This window comes from Rhinolophus sinicus, linkage group LG04 (genome assembly GCF_036562045.2).
Source record: "Rhinolophus sinicus isolate RSC01 linkage group LG04, ASM3656204v1, whole genome shotgun sequence".
NCBI classification, from domain to species: Eukaryota; Metazoa; Chordata; class Mammalia; order Chiroptera; family Rhinolophidae; genus Rhinolophus; species Rhinolophus sinicus.
The window spans coordinates 90,615,833-90,632,133 of record NC_133754.1 but is presented as its reverse complement, the minus strand read 5'-3'; the positions used below and the strand labels follow the sequence as shown (position 1 = coordinate 90,632,133).

Genomic DNA, 16,301 nt, shown 5'->3' with positions numbered 1-16,301 from the left:
TAATCATTCAAGAAGGCGCTAATTTGGTGCTTTAAACTTTTGTTTTCCAGGTGGAAACAAGTTACCCAACCAGCATTTTCGTCTGAATTGGGCGTGGATCTCCTTTGAAAAGGAATATTACCTGATCAACGAGGACTCCAAATTTCTAGACGTCGTTCTTAAACGTAGAGGTTACTTGGGAGAGACTTCATTTATAAGTAAGTTTAGTTTCCACTTCGGTCTCAAAATCCCATTTTTCTAGCAAAAGTTCAAAATTTTATGATGATTAAAATATGTTTAGTTTGCTGCTCTAGTTTTAAAGCTTAGGGAGATGTTAACATTTAAATGTCTTTTAACTGCTAAAGAAACGTGCCAAAGTTTTGTGTGAAGGCTAAATCAGAGAGACAAAAGGCTGTAAAAATAGGAAATGTGTAACCAAAATATATACCTCTTCAAATCTACATATGATCTTTCTCTGATATAAAATAACTTTACAAAAATGGCAGTAATCACCCATAGGTTAAAAAAATTTTAATGTCACTAGATCTTAGAATAAATTTAGGCAATTATGTAATTTATCCATAAGATAAAAGTCTGCGGAAATATCCATGTAAAATATGTGAAGGCTACTTTAAAAATAAGTAAACAAAAAACCTATTCAAAAACCTATTAGGCATTGAAGTATAATTTACTATTTGTTTGTTGTATTTGAATCCTCTGATAGGTCACTAAAACATTCAAGAACCCCAACACTGCATAAAAGCACAACATAAAAGATACATGTCGTGACTTTTCTTCAGAACCAACAATAAGGTGTTAAATACTAATCATTTTTTGCTGCTTTACCCTTTTAAATAAAACTGAGTCAAAGCAAATGAATAAAATTTTTTTACAACTCAAGTTCACGCTCATATTCAATTTCATATAAGCGTAAAATAGATATTTTTACCAATAAGCATATTGGTAATTTTAAGCAGTAATATAGTTGGCACAAAATATTTGTGATATTGATGAAAAATGATAGCACCCCAAGCAATGATATTATTTTGGGAATCATATGTTTTATAGACATCAAACTGATAGAATTTTCATGAGATAAAAGAGCTTTCATTGAGTGAAGGTATCAGGTAGAAATCTAGAAAAATGTTGGCAAAATAAAAAGTTGATAACCATGTTTACGTCTTCAAAATGACTATTTGAAATTTTACTGGTCCTTGAAATTCAAATGCCTTAAACAGTAGATCCCTATCAACACATAACCACACACACGAGCATGCATGTACACGTGCCATACACCATACCTTTGCCACACCCAGTATTCTCACCTGCCCCCCATGATTTCCTTTGATGTCGGGATACTGGATATCAGTTACCCCCTTAATTTAAAAGTACTGTTTGTTTTTTAACACTATGCTCTGCTGACTTTTTAAGGTTACTCTGACTCTAGGTGGGGCTGGTCCCCCTGCAGATCCAGTCTGCAGCAGAGGCAGCTGTGCGTCCATCTTCATTACTTGCATGTGCCTCTTTGTAGGCTGTCATTTACACTCTGTGCGTTTAACCTTCCAGAGCATAATGAAGGCTTTATTGCTCTCTCTTTTAGAAGCACGTGCTCTCTACACACACACACACACACACACACACACACACACACACGCACTGCAGATCAGGAATATGATCCTTCTTGTCAGTGAGAGATTAGCCTTAACTGTGCTTTATGCTTGAAAATAAGTCATAGGGAAATGAGTAACTGAAAAACAGAGCACTTTAACAATTTTTAAGGATGTCTTCCTCTATTTGCATTTTACCTGAATTCCCACTTCTAATGAGTGTAATTACTCATTCACAAATAACCCATTGATAACAATGGGAAAATTAGTAGTCGCAAAATATTTTTTCAACTATCTTTTTAGATAAGTTTCCTCCATTGCCCCCTTTTTTAAAGCTGAATGGTAAAATGTCAGACAAGAGCTCTTTTTTCTCATGCAGTTATGTTTTCAATGAACTATTATTTCTTACATGTGGAGATCAGCACCAGCTATTCTTCAAAGGTTCTATAGCTCTGCTTGGTTAACCTCCATGTTACTTAGTAACCTGGGGAGATAGAAAGTTGGAAAGACTTCTGTGTGTGGCCCACACCCATCAATCATAGAAGATGGTAATAGAATTCATGCTAGGACTGGGAGCGGAAGTCCTATTAAAGGGAAGGGTAGCCTCGTGGGAGTTCTACAATGAATATGCTTCAGGTTCTCTCCTACAACCTCCTCTTTCATTAATGGACTTCTAGAATTAGATAGTTTGTATTACAGCTAAAAGCAGACTATTGTTTACCTTCAGGAGCACAGTTAGTAAATCATAAATACATGAAATTTGTATATGTATTTTCTCAGAGATGATTATTCATTTTATGACTTATAACGCATTAACAAATTACATATGTATTTGCATTTCATAAAAATATTTGAATTTCAAGGACCTTGTTGCTACCAGTTAATGAACATTTACTAAATGCAGCATACTTGATTAAGCATATTAAATACTTTATGTCTTTACTCCTTGTAACAACCCTTTATTCACTAACTCAACTCTTATTTTCTTGAATGCTAAAGTGCCAGGCACCTTGTTAGATTATGGACTATGAAGTCATAATTATGATAGCTAACATTTATTGGGTTCTTATTTATGTGCCAGGCCTAGTTCTTAATAACTAGAATTGTTAACCTCATGAGAAGAGTGTCATTATATCCCTCATTATACGAGTAAGGAAATAGAAAGGTTCTTCTCATATGCCCAAAGTTACACAGTTACTAAGCAGGAGAGCTGAGATTTGGCTCCAGGGCTGACTCTCGTAACTACCAGACCATTTGTGCTCCTTAAATTGTCTACAACTGAGGAAGTTAATAATTTGCCTATGATCCCATAGCCACCATGTGGCTGAGGTACGATATAAAACCTGTTCTCTCATTCCAAAAGTACCTCGCATAACTCCATGCCATTTTTTCCATGCCAGAGGAAAAGACTGAATGATAGTGTCATTATGTAAGTGAAGGTAAATGTTTTGTTTAATAATTCTCTTCGAAAAAAAGAATCATACATTTAAGCCCAATTTGTAAGCCTTTGATTTCCAGAGTTTTTTTGCCCCATCTAATAATATTATTTATAATATGCATGGTTTACCAGCTGAATATTTGTATCTCCAAGTAAGAGAATTTTTTGAACATTGTGCTTGACTATCTCATCTCCCATGTTGAGTGTGGACTAATATATTTCCTCCACAATCTGCACATCATTTCTTCATCCTTTCTTAAAATGGGGCACCTATTTTACATAGGAACTTGTGGAGGTATGAAATATTTAGTATGTGTCTACCCACTGTCAGATTTTGAAGCACATAAGATTTACCCAGGAATCTTGCTAAAATGTTGATTCTGGCTCAGTAGGTCTGGGATAGGGCTGAAACTGCATTTCTAAGAAGCTTCCAGATGTTGCTCATGCTGCTAGTCTACGGACGACACTTTGAGTAAGAAGGTAGACTCCCACTGCACTCAGAATAGATGCAGTGTGTTAACTATAAAAAGGGAATCTTTATTTTTGACCCAAAGCAAATTTAGTATGTCATGTTAGAGGTTCTAACACAAGCATAACTTAAAGAACATATAGTAAAGCCATAATGGGCCAAGAACAGAACAGAATCATGAACTACTCAACACCTACAATAGAATGCTTTCATTGTGGGACCGGTACCCAATTATCCATGTCATGGAATCAATGCAGGACCTAGTTTGCACTGCAAGAGAAAGTGACAGACAAAAGTTAACAAGGAAAATCTTAACAATCCAACTGAAAAATGAAACTAAGAAAATGATATTATGTTTCCATGAAGGTATTGGCACGAGAGATGGGACTGCAGAAAAAGACAAAGACTTCAAGGGCAAAGCACAGAAACAAGTGCAGTTCAATCCAGGCCAGACCAGGGCCACGTGGAGAGTACGCATCCTGAGTGACGGGGAGCATGAGCAGTCCGAGACCTTCCAGGTGGTTCTCTCAGAGCCCGTGCTGGCTGCCCTGGAATTCCCCACAGTGACTATGGTGGAGATTGTTGACCCAGGAGACGGTAAGAGCTATTGGCAACTTGTGTTGATGCTGTTGGTTGGGTTTTTAGGACAAAATACCTTATAAAGGAAGTTTTAGATTCAATGTTTGGACTTTCTATTGAGAGAACTTTTTAGATTAATAGTTCAGATATGCTGATGGAAGAGGGAACCCAAAAATTAATGAAGGGAAGCTATATATTTTCAAGTAAATGAATTCTAAATAAACATAGGATTATCAACATGTTCTTTCTCTTATAATTTTATCCTTTAGAAACAGTATTGTTCATCTCACTTTTCTTAAATGAATTCATTACTTTTTAAAGTCTTTTAAATGTCCTTTAAACAAATCGTTTAAGAATTAGACCATTTGGGGATTGATTTGTTCCCTATATTACACTTAATTATACAAGTTTCCTTCATATATTCACCAGCCAAAATTTTTCATTTGGCCATATGCTTCCACATTTGTTACATAATACCCATCTAACCCACCCCCACTCTTTGGTGAACAGTGTTTTGAATCATTGCTCTTAATTTCTAGTAGATGACGTTTTCTTGTCAGTGCACACCCTTAGCTGATGTTGGTAAAAGTAAACCTTACTGCTTTTGTGTGTAATTTGACCTCTTCCCTCCCCTTGCCATGCTTCTACAGTTCTGGCTTGTGTCAGTGCAGTCAGGGAAAAAAAAGGTTGAATGGCTTTTTGAAGGCTGGCATTTATAAAAAGCTTGGAAAGACTCTTCTAAAGCTGAAATCTTGTCAAAAGCCAGACGTGACTTTCTTTTAAACTGCCAGCCTACTTTATTTTGTCAGTCAGAAAACTCTTAAATGTTCTGTGAAGATACAATCTACAGAGTACATGAAATGGAGACGTATGTGGAAATCTCTAGGTTAAAAGACTGAGCGTAATTAAAGAGAGAGGATAAGAGAACTGAAGATCTGAATCTGTTTGTTTAACATCTCTGCCTTTAGTTAAATATGAAGTTCAATTATGTCTGTAATTTCTATTAAGGAGCAGTTACCATTTAATTACATTTAACTTTCTCTGCATTAAGTAGGAATAAATAACTAAATTTTCGTCTAGTCCTGAGTTTTGGGTAAGTGCTAACATAATAAAGCCTCTCTCTTTGAACAAGCCCATGACAGCTTTAAAACCTATAAACTGGCTCATTTGTTAGAGTTTGTTTAAAGTCATTTCTGGATGTTTTATTTGCCAATAGCCATACTTTACTGTAAGGAATCAGACATTTAAACTCATTTGTGCCTTCCTATTTATAAGCCCAGATTAACACTCTATACTTTATACCCATAATAAGGCAGAGAAGTAGGATATTAAAAATAAAATATATGCACACAATACACACACGCGCACATACACACACACACACACACTCACACTCCTTATATAATCTTTACTCTTGCAGGCTACCAAATAAAACTTTTCCAATTTCATTTCATGTTATGATCTTCTAAGTTGTCTTAGAAGTTTCTAGATGAAGTTTAGCCCTCTTTATTCCAGGACATAATCATCCCTATGATAACTGACAAATGTTCCATAATGCCTGCTATGTTCCATGTCCTGTTGAAGATTCATTGATCATGAACTTACAAGACCTGGGTTTGATTCCTAACTCTCCCATTTCTGGTTGTATGACCTTAACCAAATTAAACAGGTTTTATTAAGATTTAGTTTCCTAATGCACAAAATAAGATAATTAATTATTCTCATGTCGCAGCATTCTTATGAAGGAGTTTCAATAAAACATAAAGCATAAAACAAATATTGTTGTTATTTCTAATATTATAAATGTAAATAATCCTTTTTATTTCCACAAAAGATGATTTTCTCAATCATTTCAAAATTTTGAATTTCTTTCTTCACTCTTTTGTAACTCTTCACACATAAATTCACTAGCCTTTGGAACAATTACGCCTATAAGTGCTTCTTCTGCATATTAATTCTGAGACATGTTGTGGGTTTTTTTTGCATGCATTAAAAATGTATACTGATCATACTTACTTGTGCTGGGCACAGCGCTATGTGTTGGAAATGCAAAGATAATAAGATACAATCCCTTCTATCAAAGAGCATATGGTCTACTGGGATAGAGCCCTGTATATAAGTGATTGCAACAGAGTGTGATGCGGTACAAATATGAACAAAGTATTATGGACCAAGAAGATGGAATAATCAACTCTGCATTATTCTAGGCTGGGAACAACTTTTACTTATTTACCAGTTTATATAAACACATGCAAGTACATACTTTTCTCAATACTTTACCTATCATTGCCAGTACATAACTGGTCCTGATAATGATAACTGAAATTCATTAAGCACATGCTGTGTGCCAGACAGTGTGCTTAACACATTATATACATTCTTTCATTTGACCTCTTTTGCCTTACTACCTTGTAGGCATATGTACCATTTTAGGCATTTTACTTGATATTTATAGGATGCTCTCAATTCCACAAGTTTTAGAATGTTGGTTCCCAAATTTTATTACAAAAAAAAACTTAAACTTTCTACATATAGACAGAAACATATACCTACATGCATATTTGCTGGATCCTCACATGTTCATAATTGTATTTTATACTCTCTATCCATTTATACTTTTTTAAATTACATAGTTGTGATTTAAGTAAAGATTTTAAGTAGCTGTGTCTTTTATTCAATACATAAGTATCTATATTCACTGCAAAAGTAATAATACACTTAGGTGCTTATTTATTTAACCTGAGGCACTACTCAGAGCCCACATGAATGCTCTGTAATACCTCTCATGCCTCCAGATACGTACTTGGGACTCTCTGGTGGGGAACCATGGCTCTATAATCAATAGAGTTGATCCCTCTTTTAAGAGTGGGTCCAGTCATCATATTTTCCTACATCATCTGTGCAAGAGCACAGCCTATGTCAGAGGGAAGACACTAATGAGAGCAAGTGCACCCCAATCCTCGTCCCTGACTACCCTGGGATAGCCGTGAATTGAGTGGAGCTAACTGTCCTGAACAGCCACATGCAGCCATTCTAGTACCTGCCCCTGCCAATCAAGGAGGGACCACCCAGGCACAGACCAACTGTCAGAAGGGGTGGGAAGCCCACATTGTTATCTAGAATAGACCTATTTTGTTGCATGAAAATGGAGGACTGAGAAGGGGCTTTTCCTACTACTCAACTAAATGCTGTGGGGTCACAGAAGAAGGAATGGACCGTTCTGCAATGATTATGAATATCAATAACTTCCTAGACAAATAAGTTTAGTCATTTATTCAGTAAATCAAAAAATTCAAGTTCCTCACAAATTGAAGCCTGTGGTACAAAGAGAAAAACTGAAATAAGAAGAGAACAGACTGCTGAGCAGAGATGTTAACCTTACTTTGTCATACCTCCCATGCCTTAGGATGTTTGTGGCCCCTGGGTGCACACCCATGGAAATCTGCTATTTATTGTCATGATTTTTACCTCATTCCTTTGCCTTTCTCTATCCCTTTGCTATCCTCCTTTGTTTTGGTTTGATTCGACAGTCTCCATCTTTCACATACACACAGATAAGTTCCAGTTGGCAGGAGGTTAAAGTACATGAAGTGTTTAACTCATTTTCTGTATGAGGAACCTGAGAAATAGAGCCATTCTTTAGTCTCTGCCAAAGTCAGCCATTTGGAAGCTGTTTATTTGGTTTTCTTTAGTGTTGGCAGAAATGGGTGAAATTACACTTCACCGGATGGAATGGGCACTCCTCTATGAAATTCCATTGAATGGTGACAATTGTCTTCCATTAAAGGATCCTCTGCAGCCAGTCTGGACTGCGATCAAAAGCAGACAGCAGATTTCCATGAGACAAGGAGGGCTTCTAGAAATTTCAGGTTACTGCTATTCTTCCCTTAAAAAAAAACAAAAAACAACCCCAATGTCAACATAAGAAACATCCAAACCTGTAGAGAATTTTTTTAAGAATATTTTTGGGCTAAACTGATAACAATGCCAGGAAGCAAGATCTCAAATGCTACAGAGAATGAGTTTTGCACTTTCCTTTATACGTTTGGAATTAAGGGAGACTGCATGAAGGTGAGGATTGGGTTACAGGATAGTTAACAAGATTACGCACTCTCTTGAGGGTGGTTGAGCTTCTGAGGGGTCTGAAAAAGAAGCACTTCAAAAGTGTGTTAACCCAGATGCACAGAAACAGTGGACAGTGTTTGCTTAAGGCAAAAATAACCTTTTACTAAAGAAGTTACGTGCTTGGGACTGACTATCTACGCATCATGACCTCCCCAGTTAGGAATTTGTGATCAGATCATTCTATGAGCTTACTTTTGGTTAGATTTATTACAATGCCGCTTTTTCTTCCATGCCAAGAAGTCCGAAAAGGTTATTCCGTAGACCAAGGATACGCTAGTTATCATAATACTAATGTCTATCATATATGAATACTCACTGTGAGCCAGGCAGTGCATTAGGAGCTTACCACCTTATCTCATTTAAGCCTTATGTTTATAACTGTGCGATTTATGTATCAATTTCCAAGTGAGATCTCTGAGGTTCCCAGAATTTACTTCTCCAAAATCCCCCAGCTGGTAAGTGCCAGAGCTAAATCATAATTAAACAGTATGCTTTGCCACAGCAACATTATTCACCTATTCTTGTATATGAAAAAAAAAAAAAAAAAAAACAAGAACAACAAAGTAATTTCTTCTTTTCTTATTCTATTATCCTTTGTCTTTATAATTCAAGCCCCTAATATATTAGTATAGGTGAATAAAACCAATGTTCTAGAAGATAATCAAGACCAGTTCAGCCTTTGTATAAGGTATCTGTATATTCAGCAAATGCTTACTGAGCATCTGCTATATGCCAGGAATTCTGCTAAGAGCAAGCAGTATAGTGCTGGAGGCAAGAAGGCACACTAACCAAGAAGGGTCAGATAATTAGATGATTACATTGCACTAAATTGTTACAATTAACAATACAGAGTGAAATGTGGTATGATTAGGAGCAAGCCATACCCATGGGAGAAGTATCTAACTTAGGATGAAGATTCTTAAGTTCCTGTATATTAGGTTCCCCAACTGTCAGAAATTATAACATCTCTCCCCAGTCTTAGAAGCATATAGATATTAATTAATATTACACATTTTCATTCCTTTTTTACTTTGTGTAATTTCTAACTAGAGGAAGTTGAGTTTTATGTACATTACTAGGCGAACACAACCTCATATATAGGTGTTTGAATACAGATACCTAGTATAGATATCTAAAACCAGAAAGTATTTTATGCAATTATTTAGTTTGTACACTTGAAGTATCTGCAAACTTCTGATAAAAATAGGCTCATTCTGATACCTTTATGATATCAAAATATAGCTATGAACTAATACATTAAATATTTGATCTCTATAGTCATTTTTGGTTGGGCCAGATTAGGTTAATACTATATAATATTTAGTAGAGATTAAACAGTATTCTAGAGGAACTTAGGACTTATATCTCAAGAACTCTAACTTATTTAATACAAAGGAAAGACAGACTTATGTGCTGAGTGAACCACTCATTTTATGAGATAGAGTTCAGAAGACGTAGGCTGACTATTATATGAAATCCAAACATTAATTATTGTTTTTTAAATTGTGTACCATTAACAATCTATATTTGTCAAATAGAAAGATGACTAGCTAGCTGATATTTTGAGGTGAACATGCCAGGATTGAAGGTCCAGAATTAATGAAATGATAGTTGACTGCAACTGATGATAAAGAAATAAATAATTTAAAAATAGTATGCAAGAGCTTCAACTACATTGAGTGTCAAAGTTTGTTTAGTTTTGAACTCTATAGCTGTAAAGCAAGGGTCATCATCATAAGAAAAGCAATAAATTATTTGTCAAAAACAAACAAACAAACAATACTTGTTAAAAGTACAGTACACAGTTTCTGGCACCAAAAGGTGGGTAAGAAAAAAAGTGGTGCAAAATAAACCTATTTTAGTAATGTAAAAGTTTCTGAAAGTTTCTACATTCACTAACTAAAAAAGCATTTAAAGATACAAAGATGACCCAAAGATTCACTCTAACCAACATGTTTGCCTAGTGCTAAAGAATAACTTTGGAGCTCATGGTGTCCTAATGTGAACTGGTAACACTTATGATCATATTATTTAGACATGTTTTTATTATTTTCATTTGTTTCTTTTTCAAGCCATTGTTGAAATTAAGCACTATTATTAAGTCTGTTTCAGAGTGAATTGAAAAAACAATCCATAGAGGTGTAAGGGAGCTAGCTATCCAAGTTCAAACGTATCAGTGACAGAGCCTGTATTCAGGACCACTGGTTGGATATTCTAAGGTACCGGAATATCTTCCAAATGTTTTATGAGTGTATGAAACTTTTTAAAGATGATGAACACTCAGTGCTTTTATCCATGCGCTGCGTTTTCGTTTCCTTCTTTGTTCGATTATAGCAAACAAAATTTAGAAGATATTTTGTTCTATCAGGTTTTTAGCAGTCTGGTTATTTTTAATCTGCTCAGTATAATTGAGAAAACGACAGTATTAACACTCCTTTTCAAACATAGCTACAACTTCTTTATTTCTGAGAACAGAAGTTATTATTTTGCCTAAGTCACAGCACAGTTAAACCTAAAAATAAAAACTGCAGTTACAAATCAAAGTACTCATATCAATATGGTCACATTAACTAATAAAGAATGCATTTACTTTATTCAACTTTATCTTTCAAAATAAAGAGTAATGGAACCAATCTGTAAATAGAAAAGTAACACAAGTTTGTTGTCAAAAAGTTAGAGATTTAAAGAAATAAAAGTCACTTGTAATCCTACCACGTGGAAATGACCACTGTTAATGTTTGAGAGGATGACCATGCATGTGTCTCTGTTTACTTAGTGGGGAGTTTGCTATCGTGTTTCCCTGAAAATAAGACCTAGCCGGACCATCAGTTCTAATGCATTTTTCGGAACAAAACTTAATATAAGACCCAGTCTTATATTGTATTATATTATATAAGACCTGGTATTATATTATATTACATTATATTATACTATATTATACCATATTATATAAGACCCAGTCTTACATTATAAGACCCAACCTGGGTCTTATATTAGTTTTTGCTCCAAAAGACGCATTAGAGTTGATGGCCCGGCTAGGTCTTATTTTCGGGGAAACATGGTATTTCCATACTTTAGGCCTTGCTTTGTCTCTCAATGAACACCTTCCCAGAAACTGTTGCAGTTTCAATCTAATGTGCTAATGGGATTTGACAAAATCTATTCTTTTATATTATGTCATACAGGTATTATATTTGTATAAATATTAATATGTATATTATGTGTATATATTTTTGCATAATAGTTTTATAATTTTATTAATATGCATATTTTACATACGATATACTTTTATATAATACTTTTATAATTTTATATGTGTAAATTGTGTGTATAGATAATCTATATATATGCAATTCTTATAAACACACTGGATCCTTAAAAGAATTCGCAAATCCTTTTTTCTGCTTCTTCTGTGCCTGCCATCTCTCTGTTTCAGCAGCACTTTAGATCTCGCTTTTATAACCACAGTTTAGCCTTTTATTTTTCTCTGGCATGAGTGATACTCCCTTCTACCATGAGTGTTCTTCTTTTAGGAGTAGAACATCATGGCTTTGAGCTTGGGCTCTAAGACAGACTTCTCCAGTTCAAATCCCAGCACCACCACGTACCAGTCTAACCTTCGACTGGTTACTTAACCTTTGTGTACCTCATGTCCTCAGAGGTAAAATACAGTGATAACAGTTCTTACCTGAAACGGTTGTTGCAAAGATAAAACAAGCTGATATACGCAGAGTGTTTAGAATAGGGCTTATAGCAAATAGTAAGAATCCCACATGTATTAGCTAGTAATTTTCAAGGATAATACAAGAATGCCACTTTTGGGAACTTTATACTTAAAAAGCTATGCTTACTTGAGGCAGTCTGCATATAAACTTCTGTTGTGTATATAACATGAAGTTGAAAAATAATGTTAACTGGAAAGTCTACCAGGGGAAACTTTCTCATCTCTCCTTTTCTAGCTTTTTTCCCCACAGACCACACATTTCTGCCAGAAGGTAAGTCAACAGAAGACCTAAACTTGGTGCTGGGCCTGTTGACTCTCTATCAAGTGTAGGAGTGGATTCCAGAGCGAAGGGCAAGCTCTGGACACCCAGCTTTCTTCTTTATTCATAATTGAAACCTACTGGCACTAGCAAGAAGTCCTGGTTGTTTAATAAAAAATGCATGGGTCATAGGATGTAGGAGGAACCAAAACTCAGGTATCCACGGTATTACATTAAAATCCCTTACATTTGACTTCTGAATCACTTATTTTGAAAAAAAAAAAAAAAAAAAAAGGCCAGTAGAGGTTAGCAGTATAGAATAAATATTAAGTATGATCAATTCTGTCTTGATCAGCTTGGGCTGCTAGAACAAAATACTACACACTGGGACAGACATTTATTTCCCACATTTCTGGATGCTGGAAGTCCAAGATCGAGTTGTTGGTGAGAGCCCTTTTCCTGGCTTATAGACAGCCGCCTTCTTGCTGTGTTCTCACAAGGCTTTTCTTCAGTCCCTGTGCTTGGAGAAAGAGCGATCTCTCTTCCTTTTCTTACAAAGGACACTAATCCTATAATGAGGGCCCTATCTTACGACCTCATCTCAACCTTATTACCTCCCAAAGGCCACACCTCCAAATACCATGACATTGGGGGTTAAGGCTTCAACATATGAATTACAAACATTCAGTTCACAAGAAACTTTAATAAAGAAATGAAACTTTCTGTAATATTTTGTACCTATGCCATTCAGTAAATGACCGGAGGACTGCCAACCCCAAAGTGATACCAGAGTTATTGTCCATAAGTTAATGAAAAGAAACTCTGAAATTCATTGAATACTTGACTTGGATATTTTATGGCACTTTGTGTAAATTTTTATACTGAAGTTTTATGATAATTTCTATGTTGAAATTTTATATTTGGTAAAATCCTACCTCAAAATAGTAGGAGTCATTTTTACCCTTACTAAAACTCATCTTAAAAACAAATAAGAGAAGATATTTTTCTAGATACCACTTTGTTCCCATTTAATGCAAAACTTCCAGAAAGAAATGTCTGTGCCTCTTGTCTTCCAGCTTCTCTCCTCCCAGTCCGTCAGGCTTTTGTTCCCTCTACTCCACTGTAACAATTCTGGTGAAGATAACTGGTGACTTCTCTTTGCTAAATCTAACAACCAATTCTTGGTTCTCAATTTACTTGACTTGTCAGCAGCCTTTGAAACAGCTCATCACTCCCTTTTATTTTGAAACACTTTTTGTACTTGACTCCAGTGCCCATATTCCCTTGGTTGTCTTCGTCACTGGAACCCTCTTAAACCACCTTTGCTCAGTTTTCTTTATTGCCCTGACCTCCAAATGCCCTGGTTAGTGCCTAGATCCATTGTCTTCTTTATCTATAATCTCTCCCTATGTGATTTTATTCTGACTCATGGCTTTTCATACCATCAACATACCAGGGACTCCCAAACTTATATTTCCAATTGGCACCTCTACATTGAAATCCAGGGCTGTATAGCCACCTAATATGACATCTCAGCTTGGATATCTAAAAGACACCTCAATTTTAATATGTCCAAAATCAAATGAACTTCTGATTTCCAGCTCTAAATTTGATTCTCCACAGTCTTTCCCACCTCTGTATACAGCAATTTTATCTTTCCAGTTGGTCAAGACAACCAAACTTGAAGTCATCCTTGATTCTTCTCTTCTCTCATGTACCACGTCTGATCCATCAGAAAGCGCTTCCTTTTTATGTCCTGCAAACAGCTGTATTGTACCACCTCCACTGGTCCAGTATTCTCTGATAGCTTCCCTGGATAGTTGCAAAGCCTCCTATCTAGACCCTTTGCTTCAACTCCTGGACTCTAATGTCTGTCTCACAACAGCCAAAAATAATGTTCTTAACATATGTCAGATTATAGTACCCCCATGTTCAAAGCCTTATCATGCTTTCATATTGAGAGACTAGATATAGAAAGGACAGACTACATATTAAAATACAACTCTGACCCACAACCTACAGCCAACTTTTGTACCAATAGGCCCCAAATTGGAGGACTTGATCAGTAACTGACAGATTCCTTCATTTTTGTCCCTACTTTCAACTAAAGACCAACCAGAGAAAGCCAAACCTCCTTTCCTAACCAATCACATAGGATGGTCTGCTTCTAGTTAGTTCACCTGCAGCTTCCCCGTGCCAACAGCCTGCACTCAGGACACATGTGAAGCATTCCCTTTATTCCACTCAAAGCTTTCTCACTTTTCCATCTGCCTTTGAGTCTCTGCCAAATACGAGTAATGGTGGCTGATTCCCTTACTATAACAAACTGAATAAATATCTTTTGCTTCTTTTAATCCCAGTGGGTGGTCCTTATTTCCACAATATCTTTCTCAAAGTAAAATACAAAGTCCTTCCAATGGTCCCAAAGCTCCAGGTGATCTGCCTACCACCCACCCCGTCACCACTTCTCTGTTCCAATGTCCTACCCTCTCCTCCTTGTCCAATTTACTCAAACCGCATTGGCCTCCTGCCTGTTCCCTGTACACACCTGGCTCAACCTGGCCTGAGGCCCCTTTCACTTGTTCATCTCTTTGCCTGGAATTCTCTTCTCTGAGTTATTCACATAGAGCATCTCAATCTCGGCTCAAATGTGACTTCCATGCCTTTCCTATATAACACAGACCACGCATCGTACATGTCCTGCCCCAGCCTGCCCTTGTGCCCTCAGCACACTCTATTTTCTTCGTATCATTTGTCACCTCCTGACTTACTATATGCTTTACTGTATATTTGTTTATTTTTTTCCTCCTCTCCACCCCCAACTAGTATGAAAATTCCATGAGACCAGGGATTTTGTTTACTTCCATATCCCTGTCTGGCAAGTAGAAGTTACCCAATCAGTGTTTGATAAATTAATAATTAGTTGTAAAATCTTATATTCATGGATTTTTTTTTTTATGGTGCCGTTTTTTAAATTGGTGTATCAGTCAGAGTCCCAGAAGAAACAAATGTTACACTCCAAATGAGTAATTTAAAAAGAATTTTAAAACGTACTATTTACAAAGGTGAGGGTAAGGGTTAGGAACCCTCCAGGCATAGTACAGTGCCCCAAGGATAGCTAGAGCGGACACCATTACCACCTCTAGGCCTGAGGGATAAGGAAAGGAGACGTTATCTCACCCAGAGAGCGAGCTAGGGTATCTAGCCGGCACTGTGACCTTTACTTGAGGGATGCAGCCAACTCTGGAGCCTCCAGGGGAACCAGGGGAGTCGGTGCAGACCTCACTCTGCTCCTGCACAGCCGTGTCCTGCTGTGCTCCCCTCTGGCTGACCCAATCAGAAGCCAGAGCACAAGGGAAACCTTTGATGTGGTTCGCATTTGTCAGCTCCAGGGTACAAGGCAGGGTGGAGAAGGGTGGGACGTGTCTGCTGTTCCAGTGGTCTTTCATAATCATCAGAAGCAGTGAGGCTTCTTCCCATTTTAAAAATAACCATAAAGCGTTTTCTGTGTGTATATGAGACTTTCAGTGAAACACTTCCCGGCAAATACCAAAATATCTGTTTGGGGGTTATCATGGCAAACTATTGAACTAGGTGTTTTATTGAACTAAATATAGTTTTACATCGAACAGTGTTTTTTCAACAATTTATGCCATTTTTATTACTTAGTGTACCTTTAAAATACCTTAAAAATGAATCATTGAAAGTTATATAAATATAATGTTGTATACTATGTGTTATTATTATTCCTCTAGAGGGAGAAGGAAACCACAAACTTGTTCCTAACGGCTGATAAATAGATTTATGAATTCTAAAGGAACTGCTATTTGAAAAATAACAAACAAACAAAACACATGTTGAACATTTTTTTAAATCATTAATCATTCAAAAGGAACACATTTGGGGTAAAAAGAACAAATATAGTAGACATTACAGGATCTAAGTTTTAATCCTAACTTACTAGGAAGAGCCCTTGACACATGTTCAACACTATGAGTCCGAGTTTCCTCATCTGCAAAATACGAGGTGGGACAAAATGACTTCTGAGGTCTCTTCCTCCTCTAAACTTTGACTACTTGACTGAAAGGTGTTGCTTTGTGCCAAGAGAACAAAGTTGGATT

The 16,301-nt window shown here is 36.4% G+C and overlaps 1 protein-coding gene across 2 annotated transcripts in view; it reads left to right on the top strand.

Annotated features, from left to right (window-relative positions):
- The window catches only part of FREM2 (FRAS1 related extracellular matrix 2), a 167,526-nt gene that overhangs the window by 64,809 nt on the left and 86,416 nt on the right, over window positions 1-16,301 (top strand). For both annotated transcript variants that reach the window (XM_019753570.2, XM_074329990.1), the window contains exons 3-4: window positions 51-197; window positions 3,860-4,090. In XM_019753570.2, coding sequence (XP_019609129.2) covers window positions 51-197; window positions 3,860-4,090 — 378 coding nt within the window. The remainder of the gene's footprint in view (window positions 1-50; window positions 198-3,859; window positions 4,091-16,301) is intronic.